This window comes from Phycodurus eques, chromosome 6 (genome assembly GCF_024500275.1).
Source record: "Phycodurus eques isolate BA_2022a chromosome 6, UOR_Pequ_1.1, whole genome shotgun sequence".
Taxonomy (NCBI): domain Eukaryota; kingdom Metazoa; phylum Chordata; class Actinopteri; order Syngnathiformes; family Syngnathidae; genus Phycodurus; species Phycodurus eques.
In genome coordinates, this window is record NC_084530.1 from 7,144,091 (window position 1) to 7,167,170 (window position 23,080).

At 43.5% G+C, this 23,080-nt stretch overlaps 2 protein-coding genes across 3 annotated transcripts; both read right to left on the reverse strand.

The window, feature by feature from the left end:
* Positions 1 to 243: 243 nt before the first annotated feature.
* cnga1a (cyclic nucleotide gated channel subunit alpha 1a) lies at positions 244 to 11,931 on the reverse strand. Of its 2 annotated transcripts, XM_061680667.1 has the most exons (9): positions 11,717 to 11,931; positions 11,544 to 11,631; positions 8,751 to 8,843; positions 8,596 to 8,658; positions 8,348 to 8,395; positions 8,147 to 8,251; positions 5,162 to 5,268; positions 4,124 to 4,734; positions 244 to 4,016 (listed from the first exon to the last, which is right to left on the reverse strand). In XM_061680667.1, the coding sequence occupies exons 3-9, from the start codon at positions 8,798 to 8,800 to the stop codon at positions 3,084 to 3,086; spliced, it is 1,917 nt and encodes a 638-aa protein (XP_061536651.1). In that variant the 5' UTR covers positions 8,801 to 8,843; positions 11,544 to 11,631; positions 11,717 to 11,931; the 3' UTR covers positions 244 to 3,083. The 2 variants fall into 2 exon arrangements, with proteins under 2 accessions (XP_061536651.1, XP_061536652.1); XM_061680668.1 differs by lacking the exons at positions 11,544 to 11,631; positions 11,717 to 11,931 and adding an exon at positions 11,330 to 11,414.
* Positions 11,932 to 17,586: 5,655 nt separating this feature from the next.
* enam (enamelin) lies at positions 17,587 to 20,030 on the reverse strand. The gene is made up of 7 exons (XM_061680696.1): positions 19,901 to 20,030; positions 19,780 to 19,803; positions 19,563 to 19,628; positions 19,417 to 19,488; positions 18,459 to 18,485; positions 18,275 to 18,376; positions 17,587 to 17,924 (listed from the first exon to the last, which is right to left on the reverse strand). The coding sequence occupies exons 1-7, from the start codon at positions 19,952 to 19,954 to the stop codon at positions 17,619 to 17,621; spliced, it is 651 nt and encodes a 216-aa protein (XP_061536680.1). The 5' UTR covers positions 19,955 to 20,030; the 3' UTR covers positions 17,587 to 17,618.
* Positions 20,031 to 23,080: the final 3,050 nt, after the last annotated feature.

Consider the following 23,080-nt stretch of genomic DNA (forward strand, 5'->3'; position numbering starts at 1 on the left):
TAATGCTTCCCAAGTACAGGGTAAGCCTATAAGCAACTTCTAAAGTATGCCTCCATTGTATGCCCGCTTAATTGGTCCATTGTTTAAAATTCACCACCTACATTAGGGTTTAATAAACATCTGTCTACCACTGTGTTTTGATGCATGGACACACAGGCTGTTATAAAGTAGGACAAATGACAAGAATTCAAAAGATGACACAAAGCTGCTTTATGTAAAGCCACCATATTAAAGTCGTACTCATTCAGCTCTTGCCAGCGCTCCCAAATTGCTTTTTTTTCCCATCCTGGCCTGGCTTTGTCCATCATTTGATTCGAGCTGGTGATAGTGTTAATGGCATTTAGTCATTAGAGGACAGTCACCCAAAAAAAAGACGCTTGATAGTCACCCAAGGTTGTCCCACTTTTATTCAGATGATTTACTTATGTCTCTCAAATGTCCACTGACTAAGAGAGTGTTTTGGGAAAAGATTTGTAAGCTTTTGGTGTATAACTTTACTTGGAATTTCGGCCTTTATGAGCAGTGAAGAAACAAATTCAGTTTACAACTGGCCACTCATCTACAGCAAACTCTTGCTGTAGCTCTCATGGGATAGCTTACAATACTTTGCAGTACTGTGAATATCAGATTAGTTGTTTTAGCAATAATTACCATTTAAACATATAATGAAACCTTTGAAAATGTGTTTTTCTATGTTGAAAGAACGTTACTTGCCATTGAACTGAAAATTAGGAAATTAATTAATTCGGAAACTAAGATGTGTTCTGTACTAATGCAAGTTGTTTAAAATCTTCACTGTGAATGCAAAGTACTGTAACTTATTCTGCTGTTGCTATTAACTTTTGGGGTTTGATCCTCATGTACGTCCACATTTTTACTAGCATCTCAATCCCTGGGAAAACAAAGTGTTTCAACGTGGAAGGCAATCTCATTGCAGAACTATAAGATTATACTTTACAACTGGTGGTGTAGCTCCACAAATGGCGACCAAACTCCATCCTCCAGCACTTGCACCTAGGGGTGGTATTTTTCCAGAATGGAGGAGCTCGACAATCGATTTGCCCTCAATCGTACTGAACACTTGCCCGATCAGCTTAAGCGTATTGTTCGTGACAGGTTGACCAACACAACCATGTTGGCTGACTTGTGACGTGTTATGGAATAACTTCTGTGGAATGTTATGCCATTCCACAGAAGTGTCTGACCAGCCTGGGGAGGAGAAGGAGAACGTGCCAGGCTTTGTGTGGCGCTATTGAGGCTCTGTGAATCAACTTGATCACCTAGAGATATATATTTTAAATCTCCCACCCAAAAGGTAATGGTTCAGCTATGAGTAAAGCCTTCAGCTAAGAAAGATTCTGAACATTACCATTCTGTGACCATTGAAGCTCCTGTCCTGTGCCATTTCTGGGAAAGCAAAAAATAACTTAAGGTTGAAAACAAGTATGACCAAAAAAAAAATAATAATAATAATATATATATATGTATGTATGTATGTATATATACTGTATAGTGGTGTAACGAGTCATTCATTATATCAATGTATCGATTTGTATTCCAATAATCCAACTGCATCAATCTCTGCTCGGCAAGTTAGCCTTCTGGACTTAAATATCCATCCATCTATCCATTTTCTGAGCCGCTTCTCCTCACTAGGGTCGCGGGCGTGCTGGAGCCTATCCCAGCTGTCATCGGGCAGGAGGCGGGGTACACCCTGAACTGGTTGCCAGCCAATCGCAGGGCACATAGAAACAAACAACCATTTGCACTCACAGTCATGCCTACGGGCAATTTAGAGTCCCCAATTAATGCATGTTTTTGGGATGTGGGAGGAAACCGGAGTGCCCGGAGAAAACCCACGCAGGCACGGGGAGAACGGGGATTGAACCCGGGTCCTCAGAACTGTGAGGCTGACGCTCTAACCAGTCGGCCACCGTGCCGCGGACTTAAATATATTGATTTAAATCATTTTAAAAGGTAATCAATCGATTGTATCGATACGATGAAATAATGCATTGGATTTATGCATGGCAGACTATATATGGATGTCTGTGTGTATGTGTTTAGCACTTTTAATGATAACGATGTTAAGCATTACTCGATTAAGTTTTGTTGTTTGTGATGTTGCAGGTGATCATGTGAGTATCGAGCAGTGTAGGTTTATTCTGGTGCTATTGATTGGGTCAGTCTGAGTAGCAAACCACTGTGGTGATGTGCATCCGCAGTGCAGGAAAGGAGGATGGCACAAAACAAATGCGAATGTCCTGCAAATGTCCCGTGAAGCTTAAATTCAGAAGTATGGACACATTTTAGTTCTGAAGAAATCAAAAAACGATTGAGGAGGAAACATGACGGACATTCGAATAACTGTTTGCTGACCATGGTCGTAATACAAGTCGGGGAATACAAGTAAACAAGTAATATGAGAACTTGAAGCTAAATTGAGATCACAGAGATCCAAGAAGCAAGCGAGGCAAACATAAATTTGTAAGACATTTCAAACAGGTTTTCCTCATGACAGCACCGAAGCTAAAAGGTTGGTGAACACGAAATTCCATCACAGATGTACTGCACTTCAGCAAAACGCTAACATAACATAGTTGTAGATTACAACCTACTCAGAGCTACATAAACACAATGGCACACATTGTGACAGCAAGTGAGTGGGTATTCATAAATATGATGACACCATTTGACCAGTTCGTATTTTGCATTCAATTACAGTAAGTGTGTTTATTATTAGCATTTGTATTATTTCTATGTTGAAAAACAACATGCCAAAAATGTAAAAAAATCGGTGCGATGTTGCTGACGCAGTTGCATCTCCTTCTTTAACCTTATCCCGCTCTCTTAAAACTCTCGTGACACTTATCGTAGTTATGCCAAATAGCGCTGTGAGTTTGTGAGAGAAAATGCAAGGAGAAATTGTTGACTCAGACAGAATTCACAATGCCCCGACAAGTTTAAGTCCAAAGTGTGGAAGCAGTTTGGATCAAATATAATCGGGGGAAGAAGAAAAAAAAAAGAATATATATATATATATGGTTACATCAGCATGTCCAATTATTAACTATGGGTTTTAGTTATTTTTTGTCTTCGTGGTCATCGTCTTTCTTCATGTGTTTGCCTTTTTCTTTTTCTGCCCTCTCTTCTTCTCCCATCTCTTCCTTTTTCTCTCGGCCTACTTCATCCACTCCAGCTTCATCTTCAATTTTCTTCTCTTCCACTTGAATTTCCTTTTTCACATCCTCCTCCCCCTCGTCGTCATCCTCTACCTCCTCTCCTGTCAGACGCTCCAGGTCAGTGATGCGATGCCACAGAGTCTTATCAGTTTTTTTGTATTTTTCTAAAATCTTCTTCAGTTTGATCTGCATCAGATGCATTGTACTGTATAACCTGCTGACTTTCTCTTCCAGCTCCTTGACCTCCGGCTTGATGTTAGCTGGGTCCAAGTCAATCAGGCCATCTTTCATCAGGATCTGTCGGCCCTTCTCCTCCAGCATGCCTTTAGCGTCCGGGTACTCCACCAGTGATTCCATGAGGTCATCCTTGGAGAGGCAGAAGAGGTCTGAGTATCCGATGCTGCGAATGTTGGCTGTCCGCCTGTTGCCTGCTTTGCTGCCCTTGATATTAAGGATACTGATCTCACCAAAATAGCTTCCGCTTCCCAACACCACAAACTGTGTAACACCATCATCAGCAACCACTGCAAGTTTTCCATCTTTGATGATATACATCTCACGACCAATATCACCCTTCTTGCAGATGTAGTCTCCAGGGCTGAACACCTGAGGCCGTAGCTTGAGCACTAGCTCAATCAGCAGGCCTGCCTCACAGTCTGCAAAGATGCGAACTTTCTTGAGTGTCTCCATGTGAACTTGGATGGCGATCTCGGCTTTCAACTTGTCTGGAAGATACCACAATACCTCGCGCTCATCCTGCGCCTTGCCATTGTTCCACAGGTAGTCAAACCACTTGATGACACGCAGTTCCAGATCCTTGCTGACCTTTCGGACCTAAAAATGACAGGGTTTTATGTAATCAATTCTAATCAAACAGTGGGAAATTGCAGTCCATCTTGTTGCAAAAAAAATATTTGTTTTTAAATCAATGGATTATTTACCTGCATGTATTGTTTAATGTTGTCAATTCGAGCCTGAAACTGGGCTTGGGCAGCATTCATGTTGGAGATCATGGTAGCAATATTTCCCACAATGGTGGCAAAGATAAGAACCCCAACTAAGAAGTCAACCACATGGAAGATAAATTCGGAATCAAGGCTTGGTGGTGGTGTTTCTCCGATTGTGGTCAGTGTTAATGTGGACCAGTAGAGGCTGAAGGCATACTTCCTCATGGGCTGGCCAAAAGCAGGCTCCTCTGGATCATCGAGTGCTGGGTAAACCCATTCGTCTGACCCAAAACCAATTGACTTGGAAAATGAGAAGTAGAAGCAGGCATTCCAGTGGATGATGATGAGAATGTACATGATTAAGTTTGCAATACGGAAGATATTAGGGTAGTTGGTTTTAGTCTCCGTCCTTGTGAAGAACTCCATCATGCGACCAATTCTTAGAAGTTTATTTACGCGAATCTCTGGGTAGTCCAGACCCAGAGGGAGATAGAGGATGTCAGTGGGCAACATGGAAACAATGTCGAGCTGGAACTGGAAGCTGTTGACATAGCGGTCGCGGAGCAGCTTCTCATCTTTGACAAGCAAGCCCTGCTCAAGGTAACCTGGGCAGGTACAAAGTCAAGAGATTTAGGGTATATGAGTTGTTCACCAGTAAACATTACCATATCCATCACCTATATTCCTACATGACCACTATTTGAATTTCAATAATGAATAACACTGAGATGGAAAATGTGGGGCAGCTTCGTGTTTATTGGAGTGCAAAAATGCCTCACACCTTCACTATTACTCTAATTGCAGTGGAGATTTGTAAAACATTTTAATGGATAGATGCATATGTTTCATGAATGTGGTTTTACTCATACATTTCTCTCAACTCTTATGACTTCTGAGAAAAAAAATCTGTTTTGTTCCTTGACTTTGTGTGCTAATACCAGAAGTCTGAGGATGCACATAATGTCGATGTGTGATTACTATTTACATGGCAAACTTAAAAACATCCCCCATCGTAGTGTATGTCTTATTTACCTGTTCTGGTCCTGACAGCCATATCAGCCAGATAGATAAGGTCTGCGCTGTAGTCAAATAAAACCCAGTAAAGGATGTAGTTGTGCTGCAGCTCCTCGAAACACGCCCTGTTTGCAGGAGAACACCACCAGAATCACAGTTGAATAATAATGACACTTTGTTGTTCAACTGTGTATGTATGTATATATATATATATATATATCCATTTTCCATCCATTTTCTGAGCCGCTTCTCTTCACTAAGGTCGCGGGCGTGCTGGAGCCTATCCCAGCTATCATTGGGCAGGAGGTGGGGTACACCCTGAACTGGTTGCCAGGCAATCGCAGGGCACACATAAACAAACAACCATTCACACTCACATTCACACCTACGGGCAAGTTAGAGTTGTCAATTAACCTAACATGCATGTTTTTGGGATGTGGGAGGAAACCGGAGTGCCCGGAGAAAACCCACGCAGGCACGGGGAGAACATGCAAACTTCACACAGGCGGGGCCTGGGATTGAACCCCAGACCTCAGAACTGTGAGGCTGAGGTTGTGTATATATATATATATGTATATATATATATATATATATATATATATATGTATGTATATATATATATATATATATATATATATATATATATATATATATATATATATATATATATATATATATATATATATATACACAACCCCAATTCCAATGACGTTGCGAAGATGTGTTAAACATAAATAAATAAAAACAGAATACAATAATTTGCAAATCATGCTTGACCTATATTTAATTCAATACACAACAAAGACAAGATATTTAACGATCAAACTGATAAAATTCATTGTTTTTTAGCAAATCATCATTAACTTCGAATTTTATGGTTGCAACACGTTCCAAAAAAGCTGGGACAGGGTCATGTTTACCACTTTGTTAAGTGACCTTTTCTTTTAACAACATTCAATAAATGTTTGGGAACTGAGGACACTAATTGTTGAAGTTTTGTAGGTGGAAGTCTTTCCCATTCTTGTTTGATGTACAGCTTCATCTGTTCAACAGTCCGGGGTCTCCGTTGTCGTATTTTACGCTTCATAATGTGCCACACAGGTCTGGAATCCAGGCAGGCCAGTCTAGTACCCGCACTCTTTTACTAAAAAGCCACGCTGTTGTAACACGTGCAGAATGTGGTTTGGTATTGTCTTGCTGAAATAAGCAGTGGCGTCCATGAAAAAGACGTTGCTTGGATGGCAGCATATGTTTCTCCAAAACCTGTATGTACCTTTCAGCATGAATGGTGCCTTCACAGATGTGTAATTTACCCATGCCATTCGCACTAACACAACCCCATACTATCACAGATGCTGGCTTTTGAACTTTGCGTCCATAACAGTCCGGATGGTTCTTTTCCTCTTTGGCCCGGAGGACACGATGTCCACAATTTGCAAAACCAATTTGAAATGTCAGACCACAGGACACTTTTCCACTTTGCATCAGTCCATCTTAGATGAGCTCGGGCCCAGAGAAGCCGGCGGCGTTTCTGGGTATTGTTGATAAATGGCTTTTGATTTTGAAGTTGCACTTTCGCATGTAGCGCCGAACTTACTGACATTGGTTTTCTGAAGTGTTCCTGAGTGTACCATGTGGTGATATCCTTTATACATTGATGTTGGTTTTTGAGGCAGTGCCGCCTGAGGGATCGAAGGTCGTGGACATTCAATGTTGGTTTTCGGCCTTGCCGCTTACATGCAGTGATTTCTCCAGATTCTCTGAACCTTTTGATGATATTATGGACCATAGATGATGAAATCCCTAAATTCCTTGCTATTGTAGGTTGGGGAACATTGTCCTTAAACTGTTCGGCTATTTTCTCATGCACTTGTTCACAAAGAGGTGAACCTCGCCCCATCTTTGCTTGTGAATGACTGAGCAAATCAGGGAAGCTCCTTTTATACCCAATCATGGCACCCACCTGTTCCCAATTAGCCTGCTCACCTGTGGGATGTTCCAAACAGGTGTTTGATGAGCATTCCTCAACTTTTTGGCTACCTGTCCCAGCTTTTTGGGAACGTGTTGCAGCCATAAAATTCTCAGTTAATGATTATTTGCTAAAAACAATCAAGTTTATCAATTTGAACATTAAATAGCTTGTCTTTGTAGTGTATTAAATTCAATATAGGTTGAACATGATTTGCAAATCATTGTATTCTGTTTTTATTTATGTTTAATACAACGTCCCAACTTCATTGGAATTGGGGTGTATATAGTGGATACGGAAAGTATTCAGATCTGCAATTTCACAAAGAGTGAAACATTTAAGGGGTCTGAAAACCTTCCGTACCCACTGTATATATATTTTTTAAATTCATGACTAGCGCTTGTAAACACATGCACGTAACTGTATACAGTAGAACACGAGGTAGAACCAATCAGTTCCGGGAGACTGGTTGACGTCCAATTTGTTCCCATAATGCCTGAGAGCGGAGCTGGGACGTTGCAACAAGACAACGTCCTAGCAGAGACAATAGATTTATTTGGTTGTTCATGTTCACACTTGCTGTGATTGGCTGGCAACAAGTTCAGGGTGTACCCCGTCACCCGCCCAGAGTCAGCTAAGATAGGGGCCAGCACACCCACGACCCTAGTGAGGATAAGCGGTACGGAAAATGGACTGAATTTCACAATCGTAACGCAACTATTTGTACATAAGCAATTGAAAAGCCAATTTTCCATAATAGCTCCCCTTTAACTTGACTCAAAAATGTGTCATCCTTCAGGGGTGTGCGATTTGAAGTGCCATCAATAAATAAATAAATAAAAACACCCACTTAAACTTTAAAATGATATTTTGCGTTCAATTTGATTTTGCACAAAAATAATGTAGTATCTTTGTGCCATATTACCTTTGGGTGAACCCTAGCATTTATCACATACCGAATTCAGATGAATAAAATGTGTTTTAAAAATAGCACTACGCCAGCATGCAACTAAATAGTTTGGGAAAGTAGTCACCTTGCGATAATCATGGTCCAGTTGTACATAACTGGCAATGTAATGATGAAGAGCCAGTTATAATAGAGATTTCCAGCAGGGTTGATGACAAATATTTCTTTAGGCCTGTAAAAAAAAAAAAATAATAATAATAATAATTAAAATGACAATTGATCCTTATTTATAGTCCATTAAAGCATTTCTGCTGGATGGTACACTTACTGTTCTACAGCCTTTTCATTTTCTCCTTTTTCTTGTTTTTCTTTCTTTCTGTGCATTTTAACATATGATAAAAAAAAAAAAAGTTAGCAGCGAATCATTTCTCATATGTAATGTAGTCACTTTTCCCCAATTTCTCTTAGAGAGCATGACTACTAAAAGCATTAGATCGGCTTCTACCAGTCTTTAAAGGAATTTAAAAGTGAACAACAGCTTGACGTCTCTCCTCATGGCACCAGAATTGTACTTACTCGTCATTGTCATTATTGTTGTTCGTGTTGAGCGGGTGATTGTGGACTGGCTGAGGCGCGATCCTGCAGCAAATGTAGTTCACACAAGGTCAAGAAGTGCACGCATGAGAATAAATAAGGCCATTGTGCTAACATATACTTAAAGGTCCGCTCACATTTCGACGCCCCTGTTTGGTGCTGTTGGTGGTCCTGTGTCAAGTGTCATGTCGAGGTTTGGGGTGGTGGCTGATATCCTCACAGCAGCAGATCTGCAGAGTCCCAGCGAAATAATGCATCAAGTATAGATATGGTAAGATTACCAAAATTGTAAAGCAAAACAAAGCATTTTTTTTTAATATTGCGTATTTCATAGTAACCCGATGTGCGTAACATGATTAATAGCATTTAAAAATAAAAATAAAAGACTGCTTAAAGCATTTACAAACAAAAACATGTGCAGTGCAAGATGCAAGAGAGATCATTTAAAAATGGAAATGCTCTGAAATGCTCAATCACAAACGAGAACAAAAATCGTTTTTTTTTCTAAACCGGTACTTAAAAACATTCACACTTGGGGCTGATGTCACTTCTGTCAGCAACTTATTCCATTTGTGTGCATCATAACAGCTAAAGGCGACTTCAACATATTTGCTTTGGACTCTCTGATCCACTATCTGACCTGAGTCCGTAGATGTCAGAGCCCTACTGGGTTTATATTTCATTAGCATGACTTCAGTGTATTCAGCAACTAAACCATTGAGTAATTTATAGAGCAGTAGCAGAACTATAAAGTCTATTCTAAAGCTGACTTGATTGACTCTTTTTGTCTGGTCAGAACCACAGCTGCAGCTGTTTAATTCCCTTTTGGGGGAGTCCAGTCAGAAGACAATTACAACACTCAAGTCTACTTGAGATAAAAGCATTCTTTTGCTTCTCCTGGTCTGCTTGACATATGCAACCATTCACTCTAGATATGTTCTTCATATCTGTTTTAGTGATTGATTTGATATGACTGCTGAAAGTCAGCTTGGAATCTATCAACACACCAAGGTTTGGGACTTGGTCTTTGGTTTTTAAAGATCGTGACTCCAGGTATTTACTAACAGCAATCCTCTTTCCTGCCAAAAACAATTGTCTCAGTTTTGTAATTGTAATTGAGACTGTGCCTTACAATCCGGTGTGGAAAATACGGTATGTGTAAAATGGCCTAAATGGAATTGGTGATGCTTTCCAGCATTGGCGTCAACCATAAGCTAATTTGCCACATTGCTAATGTGACTTCTTATCCTTCTGTCATGGTCTGTGTTTTGGTTTGGGTTGTGTTTAGTTTTGTTCCATGTTTTCCTGTGTTCCATGTTTGTCGTGTGCTCATTAAGTTGTTGTGTCCACCTGTTCTCGTCTGCTTTGTGTCAACCAATCAGCTCTCTCCAGCCACTCATGTCTTGTCCAGGTGTTCCTCGTTGTCTCGTCTATCTGTTTGTATTTAGTTCCCTGGTTTCTTTCAGTTCTTGTCGGTTCATTGTCGTTGTCACATGTCTCTGCCATGTCATAGTCGTCAGTTGTCTTTATCATTGTGGTATGTCATTGTCAGGTGTCATTCTCCCTTTCTATTCCACGTCTTACTCACAGGTCATAGTTTGTTTCCAGTTTTAGATATTCGAGTGTTTCTTTGTTACTTTGATTTGATTGGTATCTGTTGTGGGACCTTGTTTAGTTTTCCCTTTTTGAAGATTAAATATTATTTTGAGACTCCCGCACTCCTGCCTTGCCTCCCTGCTTCCCTGCAATTGGGTCCACCATGTTCTTACCTTGTGTTACTCGCCCTAACCACGTTCGTGACACCTTCATAGTCTGCATATAAGAGTCTAACATATAAATACACAACATATGCTATTCCTATTCAGGAAGTAAGCAGTGTCACAAGCAAGTCATGTATCCTGTTCATCATTACAAAAACACAATGGAGGGTTTGAACTGTCACGAGCTGAAGTTTATTCATTGGCACTTACACTCTCAGGATGATTTTGAAAGCGGTGGAATCCTATTGTCATAAAATGCCATAAAAATGTATCCATGTATTTTTTATGCATGTTTAATGTATAAAGTTTACACATTTACAGGGCAGGTTATTACTTTCTTATACATTTGAAATGGCTCTCACTTAACTTTGGTTCAGCAGACAATTAAGATTGTGGCAATTAAAATGCATGTGGGGGAAACAATCGAAATAATTCTTAAAATCTAATTCGAACACAAATTTTCCGTATCGCTTCTCCTCACTAGGGTCGCAGGCGTGCTAGAGCCCATCCCAGCCGACCCTGGGCGAGAGGCATAGTACACCCTGAACTGGTTGCCAGCCAATTGCAGGGCACATATAGGCGAACAACCATTCGTTTTCACATTCACACCTACGGGCAATTTAGAGTCTACAGTTAACCTACCATGCATGTTTTGGGGCTGTGGGAGGAAAACACAATGACTTTGACACCCTTGCCTTACAGTACTGAGTTACAGCATAATGGGATACTTGCTGCAAACACTTTTTTTTTTTGCGCAGTATCGTTTTCTACAGCCAATGTCAGTCAGTTAAGGTCTGCAGAACTTTCCACTTTCATTTGGCCTATCTCCTATATAATCAGCCCTAAATAGTATTAATGTTAATATAATTGTCTCAATACATTTGTCTGTACAGTCTGTGTGAATGGGTTAAAGTAAAACTATTTGAAAAACTAAGAGATTGCTCCAATACGTGTACCTTTTGAGTCCTTGACAAAACTGAGAGCCCAAAGGGTAACATTAGTGTAAATTGTATCTTGAGAGTGACAATAGGACTCCTGCTGTATACCTGAAGTGAAGTAGAGCACAATTAGAGCCTTGTCTTTTCCCATCAACTTGCAATGTGAAAACTAAAAGAACAGAATCCCTTTCTGTCACTTCATGAAGGAAAAAATATTAGAATTTGAACCTACCTTGGCCTCCAACTGAAGAGTCCATTTCCCTCTTGTCTGTAAGAACCACTCACATGTGCAGCGGAATGTCCAAGCAGGTCTCCAGAAGCTAATTGGACAAAATATCAAAATGTAGTTACATCTAACACTGACACGTATAAAGCACTGGGGCTAAATTAATAACACAGATTTACCAGCCCTGATAAGGATTAGGAGGATTAGAGGTGGCTGAGAGGAGATGCTCCTTGTAGCCCCTATGCAGTGATAGATACAGTACCATAAAGTAGACAGCAAAAGTACTGAAACCCATTTAGTGATAAAGATTCTTCTTTTCTCCTAGTGCTTTTCTGTTCAGCTGTGCAACACAAGAACATTTAGTTTTCCAACACACGCGCAAGCACGCACACAAACACACACACACAAACACTCATGCTCTGTCAGCACTCTTAGCCATATCCAACTCTGATCCGATTAGATGTTGCCAGCTAGAGGAGGTTACTCATCAGGTAGACCTTCTCCCCTTTAAGAAAGGAACAGTGGTGGAATTGAAATCTGAACCTCTGGCAGTGTTGAGCAGTAATTGCCCCCCCCCCCCCCCCCCCCCCAACACACACACACAGACACACACATTTCTATCTTCATCTCAGGACAATGGTCTGTTGGGTCACTGGCTCTCCATGTTGGCTGTTAAATGACACGTTTTTCCACCATGTTCGCAGCATCTTTAATTAAACAAGGCAGGATGCTGCAACTTTTAATCGCTCATATTCACACAAGAAATGTTGAGATCTTTGTCTTAAAACTTTTTAAATCTTCACACCTCTGAAATGAACTTCAACTTAAATGGACAAACTCAGTTGTCATATGGGAAGTTAATAGCTACTCAGCTATTGGATTTTTGCCAGCAATTGACCTTGACCAGGGTTGTACCTGAACGAGTTCAATGAACGACAGTTCAATCAGAATCAGAATCAGAATCATCTTTATTTGCCAAGTATGTCCAAAACACACAAGGAATTTGTCTCCGGTAGTTGGAGCCGCTCTAGTACAACAGACAGTCAATTTACAGAACACTTTGGAGACATAAAGACATTGACAAAAAACAATTGTGCAAAAAGATGCAGAGTCCTCTAGCACTGAGAGCAGTTCGAATGACTAATATTGCGATAGTCCGGTGCAATGACCATTGTGCAAAGGGCGCTGAGACTTCAAGGAGTGTATGCGGTTTAAAGTGACGAGTAGTGCGATCATCTGGGACAATGTCGGTTGTGCAAATGTTACAGTTACTCCTCAATCAGTGTGCAAATGGAGCAGATGCTAATCTGGCACGAGTGGCCAGTATATGCAAATAGTGCAGCATGGCGAGACAACTACAGTGAGTGCACGAGTAATACATAATTGGCCCCACAGAAATGGGACAACGAACTCAAGTCAAAAAATTGGCAGCTTGTTGTAATGGAATTATAGGTTAGGTGTTTAAGAAGTTGATCGAAGCTGTTGGAATGTCTACTAGTTCTAGTTTGCGTTGATCGGCAGCGCCTACCTGAGGGAAGGAGCTGGAAGAGCTGCTGACCGGGGTGCAGACGGTCCGAGAGGATTTTGCACGCCCTTGTCTGAGTTCTGGCAGCGTGCAAGTCCTCAATGGTGGGTAGGGGGGTACCGACAATCCTTTCAGCAGTTTTGATTGTCCGTTGCAGTCGGAGTTTGTCCTTTTTTGTAGCAGCACCAAACCAGACTGTGATGGAAGAACACAGGACTGATTCGATGACCGCTGTGTAGAACTGTCTCAGCAGCTCCGGTGGCAGGCCGTGTTTTCTCAGAAGCCGCAGGAAGTACATCCTCTGCTGGGCCTTTTTGAGGACGGAGTTGATGTTGGTCGCCCACTTCAGATCCTGAGAGATTGTAATTCCCAGGAACTTGAAGGTCTCGACGGTTGACACAAGGCAGCTGGACAACGTGAGGGGCAGCTGTGGCGAAGGATGCCTCCTGAAGTCCACGATCATCTCTACCGTCTTGAGCGTGTTCAGCTCCAGGTTGTGTCGGCCGCACCACAGCTCCAGCCGCTCCGCTTCCTGTCGATATGCAGACTCGTCACCGTCCTTGATGAGGCCGATGACAGTGGTGTCATCTGCAAACTTCAGGAGCTTGACAGTCGGGTTCGCTGAGTTGCAATCGTTCGTGTAGAGAGAGAAGAGCAGCGGAGAGAGGACACAACCTTGGGGCGCCCCAGTGCTGATGCTGCGTGTGGATGAGGTGGCCTCCCCCAGCCTGACCTGCTGTGTCCTGCCCGTCAGAAAGCTGTAAATCCACTGGCAGATGGCAGGTGAGACGCTGAGCTGGAGAAGCTTGGTTGAAAGGAGTTCAGGGATGATGGTGTTGAACGCTGAGCTGAAGTCCACGAACAGGATCCTCGCGTAGGTCCCTGCACTGTCGAGGTCGAGCTCCCATGTTGTTGTCCCATGTTGTTGTCCCTGCACTGTCGAGGTCCCATGTTGACTGCATCATCCGCAGACCTGTTCGCTTGGTAGGCAAACTGCAGGGGGTCCAGCAGGGGACCGGTGACACTCTTGAGGTGGTCCAGCACGAGACGTTCAAAGGACTTCATGACCACAGATGTCAAAGCGACAGGCCTGTAGTCATTCAGACCAGAGATTGCATGTTTCTTGGGGACTGGAATGATGGTGGAGCGTTTGAAACAGGATGGAACCTCGCACATTTCCAAAGATCTGTTGAAGATCTGAGTGAAGACTGGAGCGAACTGGTCCGCGCAGACTTTGAGGCAGGATGGGGATACATGGTCCGGTCCTGCCGCTTTGTTAATCTTCTGTTGTTTGAAGATGCGTCTCACATCCTGTTCATGGATGGTTAACGCAGAAGTCAGAGGTGTGGTTGTGGTCGCGGGTGCGGCCCGGGTGGGTGTGTGGAGTGAAACTGTCCTTTTCAAATCTGCAATAGAAGGTATTCAAGTCGTTGGCTAGTGTGCTATTGTTCTCAGCTTGGGGGGATCGTCGCTTGTAATTAGTCAGCGATTGGAATGCATGCCAGACTGATTTTGAGTCGTTCGCGCTAAACTGTTTTTCCAACTTTGCTGCATAGATCCTCTTTGCAATGTTAATTTCCTTAGTCAGCTGGTTTCTAGCTCGATTATACAGGGCCCTGTCCCCGCTCTGATATGCATCTTCCTTAGCTTGGCGAAGCTGCTTAAGTTTAGCAGTGAACCACGGCTTGTGGTTGTTGAATGTCCGAAATGATTTTGTTGGTACACAAACCTCTTCACAGAAACTGATATAGGATGTGACAGTGTCCGTATATTCATCCAGGCTGCCAGCTGAATTTTCAAAGACACTCCAGTCTGTGCAGTCTAAACAGCTTTGAAGTTCCATCTTGGCTTCATTGGTCCACTTTTTGACTGTTTTCACTGTAGGCTTCGCACATTTAAGTTCTTGCTTGTACGTCGGTATTAAGTGAATTAAGCAGTGATCAGACGAGCCCAGGGCTGCACGAGGTATAGCACGGTATGCGTTTTTTACCGTAGTGTAGCAGTGGTCTAAAGTATTATTTTCCCTGGTAGGACAGTCGATGTGCTGATTGTATTTAGGGAGTTCGTGGTTGAGTTTAGCTTTGTTAAAGTCCCCGAGAATAATGAGGGGTGAGTCCGGGTGTTTTTTTTCAATTTCATTGACTTGTTCGGCGAGCGTTAGCAATGCGGCGTTCGTGTTAGCTTGCGGTGTAATATAGACTCCAGCCAGTATAAACGATCCAAACTCACGTGGGGAGTAGAATGGTTTACAGTTCAAAAACAGCCACTCCAAATGCGGGCTGCAGTGTATGCTGAGCACCGTGACGTCCGTACACCATCTTTCGTTGATATGGAGGCATATCCCGCCGCCCTTCGTTTTCCCCGATGATTCCATGTCGCGGTCCGCTTGATGAATGTTGAAGCCGGGAAGTGTGACGGCGCCATCGGGTACAGGGTCGCAAAGCCAGGTCTCCGTGAAGCACATGGCCACGGAACGTCCGAAGTCTTTACTGGTCTTTAACAGAAGATGAAGCTCGTCCATTTTGTTGGGTAGGGAGCGTACATTCGCGAGGTGGATCGACAGGAACGCCAATCTGTGTCCTCTCTTGCGGAGTTTCACCTGAATGCCGGTTCGTTTCCTCTGTGGCGCCGCTTCCGCATCCATGCGCCGAAAACCGCGGACGCCGCTCCGGTGAGTAACTCGGGGAAGAAACTGAGCGGATTTTCGAAAGTTGGTGACAGAAAGTCCAGAGTAGCCTCCTTGATGGTTAGCAAGTCTCCCCTCGTGTAAGTGAGTCGTGTAAGGTCTCCAAAGACGGACGAAAAACACAAAAACAAAGACAATACTAGAGAGCGCGTTACCGAGGCGACCACACTGGTAGGCGGCATCTTGGTTATCAATGCAACTTTCATGCAAAGTTATCAATGTCCTTTCATCATCGTTTCTGTCATTCTGTCACACGAACCCTGTGCCCCTCCCACAGGTGGTGAGCCCATGGGAAGGGGGACCCACATTAGCCTTTCGGGCTGTGCCCGGCCGGGCGCCATGGGCACAGGCCCGGCCACAAGGCACTCGCCTTTGAGCCCCACCTCCAGACGTGGCGTCAGAGGGGGGCCCCGGTGAACAGAAGTCCTGTTTTTGTTTTAATTCCTCATTTTTAAAAAATAGGATAATTAAAGCAACATGTTTTTGGTCATGTTTTTGAGATTGTAGGTTAAAAGATGCAGCTGGCTACAAGTGTGGACTGAATGTGTGGCAACGATGGGGAAATGAGATGCCAGTATTTTAAGGCCATCAGCAACATCCATCCATCCACCCTTTATCTGAGCCGCTTATCCCCACAAGGGTCGCGGGCGTGCTGGAGCCTATCCCAGCTATCTTCGGACAGGAGGCGGGGTACGCCCTGAGCTGGTTGCCAGACAATCGCAGGGCATTGGCAAAAACAACAACCATCCGCACCCACATTCACACCTACGGGCAATTTAGAGTCTTCAATCAACCTACCATGCATGGAGGAAACCGGAGTGCCCGGAGAAAACCCACGCAGGCACGGGGAGAACATGCAAACTCCACACAGGCGGGGCCGGGGATTGAACCCCGTTCTTCAGAACTGTGAGCCAGACGCTCTAACCAGTCGTCCACCGTGCCCATCAGCAACATATTGAGAAAAAACAAAAAAGAAAAATGACTACCTGTCGTCCATTTTTGAAGGGGTGAACTTACTTCAACATTTTGAATTATGAACTATGAACTGAACTAGTTCATTTTTGGAATGGTGAAATGAAATTTCAACTTGTTCGAAATAGAAAATGAACTTTCCTAACACTGACCTGAACTGACGCCAAATTTAAAATTATATTTGTAACGCAGAACATTGAGTCGTGCCTAAAATTGAAGCCTGTGACAAATCATTAGTTCAGCGTGTACCCCGCTTCCTGCCCGCAGGCAGCTGGGATAGGCTCCAGCACGCCCGCGACCCTCATGAGGATAAGCGGTATGGAAAATGGATGAATGGATGGATGGATGATTTCGAAGCCAATATGCACGTTATGTGAATGTGGGAGGAAGCTGAAGTACCCGCAGAAAAGCCACGAAAGCCTGAGGAAAACATGTAAACTTTACACGTCGACGTTCCCAAGATTTGAAACTGGATCTCCTGACTACAAGGCGCATGCTTCCATTAAAACATCCCATTTTTGTAATTTCTCAATAAATAATGCATGGAGTTTAATGATTAAAGCAGGAGGTAGTTATCTATAACATATAATTACGTGTTGCTCCAAATGCTTTTGTCCTTTGCATTCCATTTGTGCTGTGACAGAAGCAGTTTTATCAAAAGCTGTAAACCACAGTTGATGGCATCTGGCCTTTATTTCATAGGATATGTGTTAACTACAATAAAAGATGAATACGCGAAGAGATACACTATATGGTTTTGGTTAAGCACTAACAGGTTACTAATTGTACATGCACCCACAAAAGCATATTCTTCAGTCTTTATTCATTCTGTGCGAGCACATTTTGAGCTGAAACTATACATTGACATATTTAGTTGCTGGAAATATGCAGGGTATAATTACACTACAGCAGTGTCAGCCGCCGCAGCAGCACCAGCATCTTCTGTGGCAACTTCTCCAACTGCCGCTTCAGCAGCTTCCGGGGCTTGTGGGGCAGCATCCACAGCTGGCACATCTGCAGAAGCAGCCACATCCACTGCTACAATCTCTGCAGGGGCATCAACCGCTGCTGGCGCATCAGCAGGAGCTACTTCTGGCTCAACCACAGTCGCCTCCTCTGCCTCTTCCGTTTCCTCTGCCTCTTCTGCCTCTTCGGAGTTTAGAGGGGGAACAGGAGCAGCAGCTTTTGAGGCAGGTTTGGCATCCTGTATTCCGGAAAATGGAGAATGTATTTGTAGTTTTTCACTATGTATTTTTTAAATCATTTTATTTGTCAATATGCCATCAAAAGAGAGAGAGAGAGAGAGAAATGGTGACCTGAATGAAGTTTTTTGTTTTTTGTTTAATTGCCTGCTTTTTTGACTGTGATATCTGTAACCCTTCCATGCTTTGAATGTTTCCATTTTTAAACAGAATATCTGAAATATGAGCATTGAGTGTTAAACTTTTTCCTGAATGCCAAATGTTTAAAGGGTTTATCCTTTGCACACGTAGGAAGTGGACACAATGGTGATAAGAATTCAATATTCAGCGACATGTCAGGCTTGCGTGTCACCTCCTCCTCCTCTGATGCGTCTCCCACCGGCTCAGCAGCAGCAGCAGGAGGGGGGGGGCGAGCAGCGGCGGTGGCTGCCTGAGCTGGGGCAGCATCCACCTGCTTAAGAAGAAAGAAGCATCATTTAACATACAGGTGTCTGCATTTTGGAAAACGTTGCCTTCCGTGTCGTTGGAACACTTACCTCGGGTGCTGCCTCAGCTGGCTCAGCCTGGATAAAATATTTGTATGAAAACAAAGCGACTTCAGAAATACAGTAATAAGTATTATATTAAAATTATATGATATAAGGTCACAGTGGAGTCAAATACTGTACAGTATTCACTCATAAAGTGGCATTTATGTAGTCTAAAGGGAACCAGGTGTTTTTTAATGCTATACGTCTTTTATAATTTTTTTCACACTTAAATGAAGATGGAGACGTTATAACTAATGTAAAGGCTCATTGCTTCCCATAACATAAAAACAACAGCATGGAGTAAGCACAGAGGAAACTGGAACACTAATGGCTGAAAAATTGCAAGTTACATCACCATAGGTGCTCCTGTTTTCGTTAGCAATGAAGTTAAAGCCCAAGCAGTCAACTATTCACTGTCTGTACTACACGTGCATTAAGTCTTTCGCTTGCATGAAAATCAAGAGGTGCTAGTTTTTACGTTGAAGTGCAGCACTGCTGTCTCCTAAAGTCAAGCTGAATGTGTCTGGGAGAGTGGATGCCATTATTCGAAGAAATATGGTAGTTTTGAATGTCTGGGTTGTCAGTCATCCAATGATGGCAATTTGCAAAAGTTGAATAGTGGAAACTGGACTCTCGGTTTGGATTCTTGGTTGTTGAAAATGTTTCACCTTTAATCCAAAAGGCTTCTTCAGTTCTAAAGGAGGTTTTGGCCATCACCTATCGTCTACTTACAACAATGTCCTAACATTCTAAAGAATGTCTCAGGGAAAAGTGGTCGCCAAGTCTGCCACCAGCCATACCTAACAACAACAACATTCACATGACTATCCGCAGGGAACGCACACTCCAAAGAGAAAATTAGATAATTCATTTTGAATTAGAGGTGAAACATATTCAACCACCGATAACAGTTCGGTTGCCTCGATTCCACTTGTGCAGACGAATAGGTAGTTTGGAATCTTACAGGAGAAGCTTCAGCAGCAACACCTACTCCAGGAGTTTCAGCTGCAGGAAGAAACGGGTTTGCCACCAGCCCCTGAAAAGAAAAACACAAATCAGCAAACTGATTTTTAGTTTCTTTTGGTCTCAAATGAAATGATCCCTTCAAACCTGCTGCTGGTAGAGCCTGTACATCTCCATCAACCTCAGGGCTTCATTGGCATGTGCCGCGATCTGCTGGAGAAATACCAGACATCTCCAGACACGCAAGTGCAATAGAGACAATTATCATTGCCGTTTCAAACACCCATCATCCCGTGATGTCCCATGGCCTGACATAAACACGACATACTGTATGACAAATAGCACGGCGATGACACTGACTTACCTCATTAGTTTGAATCTCCTGAATCTACAGGAGAAGGAGATAGGCAAATAATAACTGGATTCACGTCGTCGTGAATAAATATAGTTACATTTGAGATCTTTTAAATTCAAGACAGACTTACAGGAGCAGCCGAGCAAGCGACAAGTAGGCACATCACGATGACAGCTCGCTCCATTTTGACTGGAGATAAGAAATATAATCTTGTTGGTCTTGTATGAAAAAAAATTCTGGTGTGGAGAATTTTAAGATGATGTGTCTCTGGAGGGAAGAAAAGTGCCTGCTTTCTTACATGGTTGCTATTTATACACACTGACATGATGTGATAGCCAATCAAATCCCACCAAGTACAGAGAAGAATGTGTTTGAAGACATAAATATGCTTCAATTATGAAAAAAAGAGGTGCATGGGGTCAAGGCTCCTCTTATCTTAAATTACATGCTGTGTAAGGAGCACTCACGCACACATCTTTTTCACTGACATAATAATTACGGATTCCCAACGATTAAATCGATTAAGGCAAACGGGTAAGAGAATATTTTTTGGGGTTGATTTAGTGCATCCAGAAGTGGGACAAACATATTGCAGGACATGACAGAACAAACTTAGAAGGAGATCTTCCAAGTTGTTTGGGGTGGTGTTGAAGAGCCAGTCATGACTTGAGGGAATGGCGCCTGTGCCCTTGGAAATGTGAGAGGTCCTGTTGTGACAAGCGTTTGTCCCCGGGGGGAGCATCACATTGAAACCATCATCTTGCCTTTCTTGGTATCTGTTTTAGATTTGCACTTGCATTCCAATGCCGTCAGTGTGTGTCATTATGATGAACAGTACCGCTACCTTCTGAAGTGGTTCCAAATCTAAGCAGTCCTGAGTGGCAACAAGTGTCAGTATTTCTCTCCATGGATATGGTTGCTTTGGTGGTAGTTCTGGTATACAGTGTTGTTGTGTTTTTTTTTTTATTTTGTTAAAAAGAATTTATGGAACAAAATCACAGTAAGGTTTCTTTGTATGTTCACGCATTCAGTTCACCTGCAGAGAGTGCGCGGCATAAAAAGTGAGCGATCTATGAGCACAGAGATTTCTTCCAAACATTGAATGTCAATCACAAATGTTACATTGCCTTAGAAGGGCAGTATGATCCAACACAAAAAAAGCTTCCTTACATAATGCAGATTATAGAGTCAGGATTCACATGCAATTAATATGCATAAATGGGCTTCTATTGTAATCTTGCAATTGTTTTGGGATTCAGTTCATTGTGTGTATGTGTCTGAGTTTGTCTGACTTCCATGTCCTTCTGCTTTGTGATGCAACGGAGTCATTTTCCCCACACTCACTGACAACAAGCCAATACGATAGTGACTACGACATTGCTAGTTTTCAGACCCTGACAAAATAAGCAGTATAGAACACGGATGTGTGTGCAATTATTGTTCGCAGACATGTCTGTGTATAGATACACCCATATAGAGTAGCTAAAAATGTACTCAAGTTGTTGGATTGGTGGAACAGAGTTACATAACACCTGTGGCAGGAGTCTTTCTAAGAAACCAAAATAAATAACTTGCGCAAGCAATAATCGGTATAAAAGTAGCGAGCAGAATGTAGCTCAATGTAATGCAGTACCATGGCGTGCAACGCTTCGGTGCTGCCCGGGGCGATGTGATAAATTTCATGCCCCCTAAAACGGGTCATCGACGGGGAGATGGGACTTAATCGATGCCCACCCAAGCCTGTTTGGATGCCCCCTTCTGGGTGGATGCCCATGGCCCGTTTAGAGTGGTTCATGGAGACATGCCAGTTCAATTTGCGAACATCCTTGAGCATGTAGCACCCTACAACTCATGGTCTACCTATACTCTACTGTATGTGAAATTAAATGGGAAGTCCATCCATCCATCCATTGTCTTCCGCTCATCCGAGGTCGGGTCGCGGGGGCAGCAGCCTCAGCAGGGAAGCCCAGACTTCCCTCTCCCCAGCCACTTCCTCTCGCTCTTCCGAGGGGATCCTGAGGCGTTCCCAGGCAAGCCGAGAGATGTAGTCTCTCCAGCGTGTCCTGGGTCGTCCCTGGGGACACCTCCCGGTGGGACATGCCCGAAACACCTCACAAGGGAGGCCTCCTGGAGGCATCCTAAACAGATGCCATGAGGAGCCACCTCATCTGGTTCCTCTCAATGCATAGAAGCAACGGCTCTACTCTGAGCCCCTCCCGAATGACCAAGCTTCTCACCTAATCTCTAATGGAGAGCCCGGAGACACTGCGGAGGAAACTCATTTCGGCCACTTGTATCCGGGATCTCCTTCTTTCGGTCACGACCCACAACCATAGGTGAGTGTAGGAACGTAGATCGACCGGTAAATCGAGAGCTTCGCCTTTCTGTTTAGCTCCTTCTTTACCACAATGGATTGATACAAAGTCCGCATCACTGCAGACGCTGTACCGATCCGCCTGTCGATCTCCCGTTCCATTCTACCCTCACTCGTGAGCAAGACCCCAAGATACTTGAACTCCTCCACTTGGGGCAGGATCTCATCCCCGACCCAGAGAGGGCACTCCACTCTTATCCGACTGAGGACCATGGTCTCAGATTTGGAGGTGCTGATTTTCATCCCAGCCGCTTCACACTCTGCTGTGAACTGCTCCAGTGAGAGTTGGACATCACGGTTTGATGAAGCCAACAGAACCACATCATCTGCAAAAAGTAGAGATGTAATTCTGAGGCCATCAAACCGGACCCCGTCTATGCCTCGGCTGAGCCAAGAAATTCTGTCCCTAAAAGTTATAAACAAAATCGGTGACAAAGGGCAGCCTTGGCTGAGTCCAACCCTCACCAGAAACGATTCCGACTTACTGCCAGCAATGCGGACCAAACTCTGACTCCGGTCATACAGGGACCGAACAGCCCGTATCAGGTGGTTCGGTACCCCATACCTCAGAAGCACCCCCCACAGGACTCCACGAGGGACACGGTCGAATGCCACAAAAGTCCACAAAACACAAGTAAACTGAGGCTCTGAGGCGAACTCCGGGTGAATCTCATTCCTTGCCACCGAGGAGCTTTTTAACTACCTCAGTGACCTCAACCCCAGAGATAGGAGAGCTCGCCTCAGAGCCTCAGAGAATTGAGACTCTGCTTCCTCAAGGGAATGCGTGTCGGTGGAATTGAGGAGTTCTTCGAAGTATTGTCCCCACCGATTCAGAACGTCCCGAGTCGAGGTCAGCAGCGCCCCATCCCCACTATACACAGTGTTGATGGTGCACTGCTTCCCCCTCCTGAGACGCAGGATTGTGGACCAGAATTT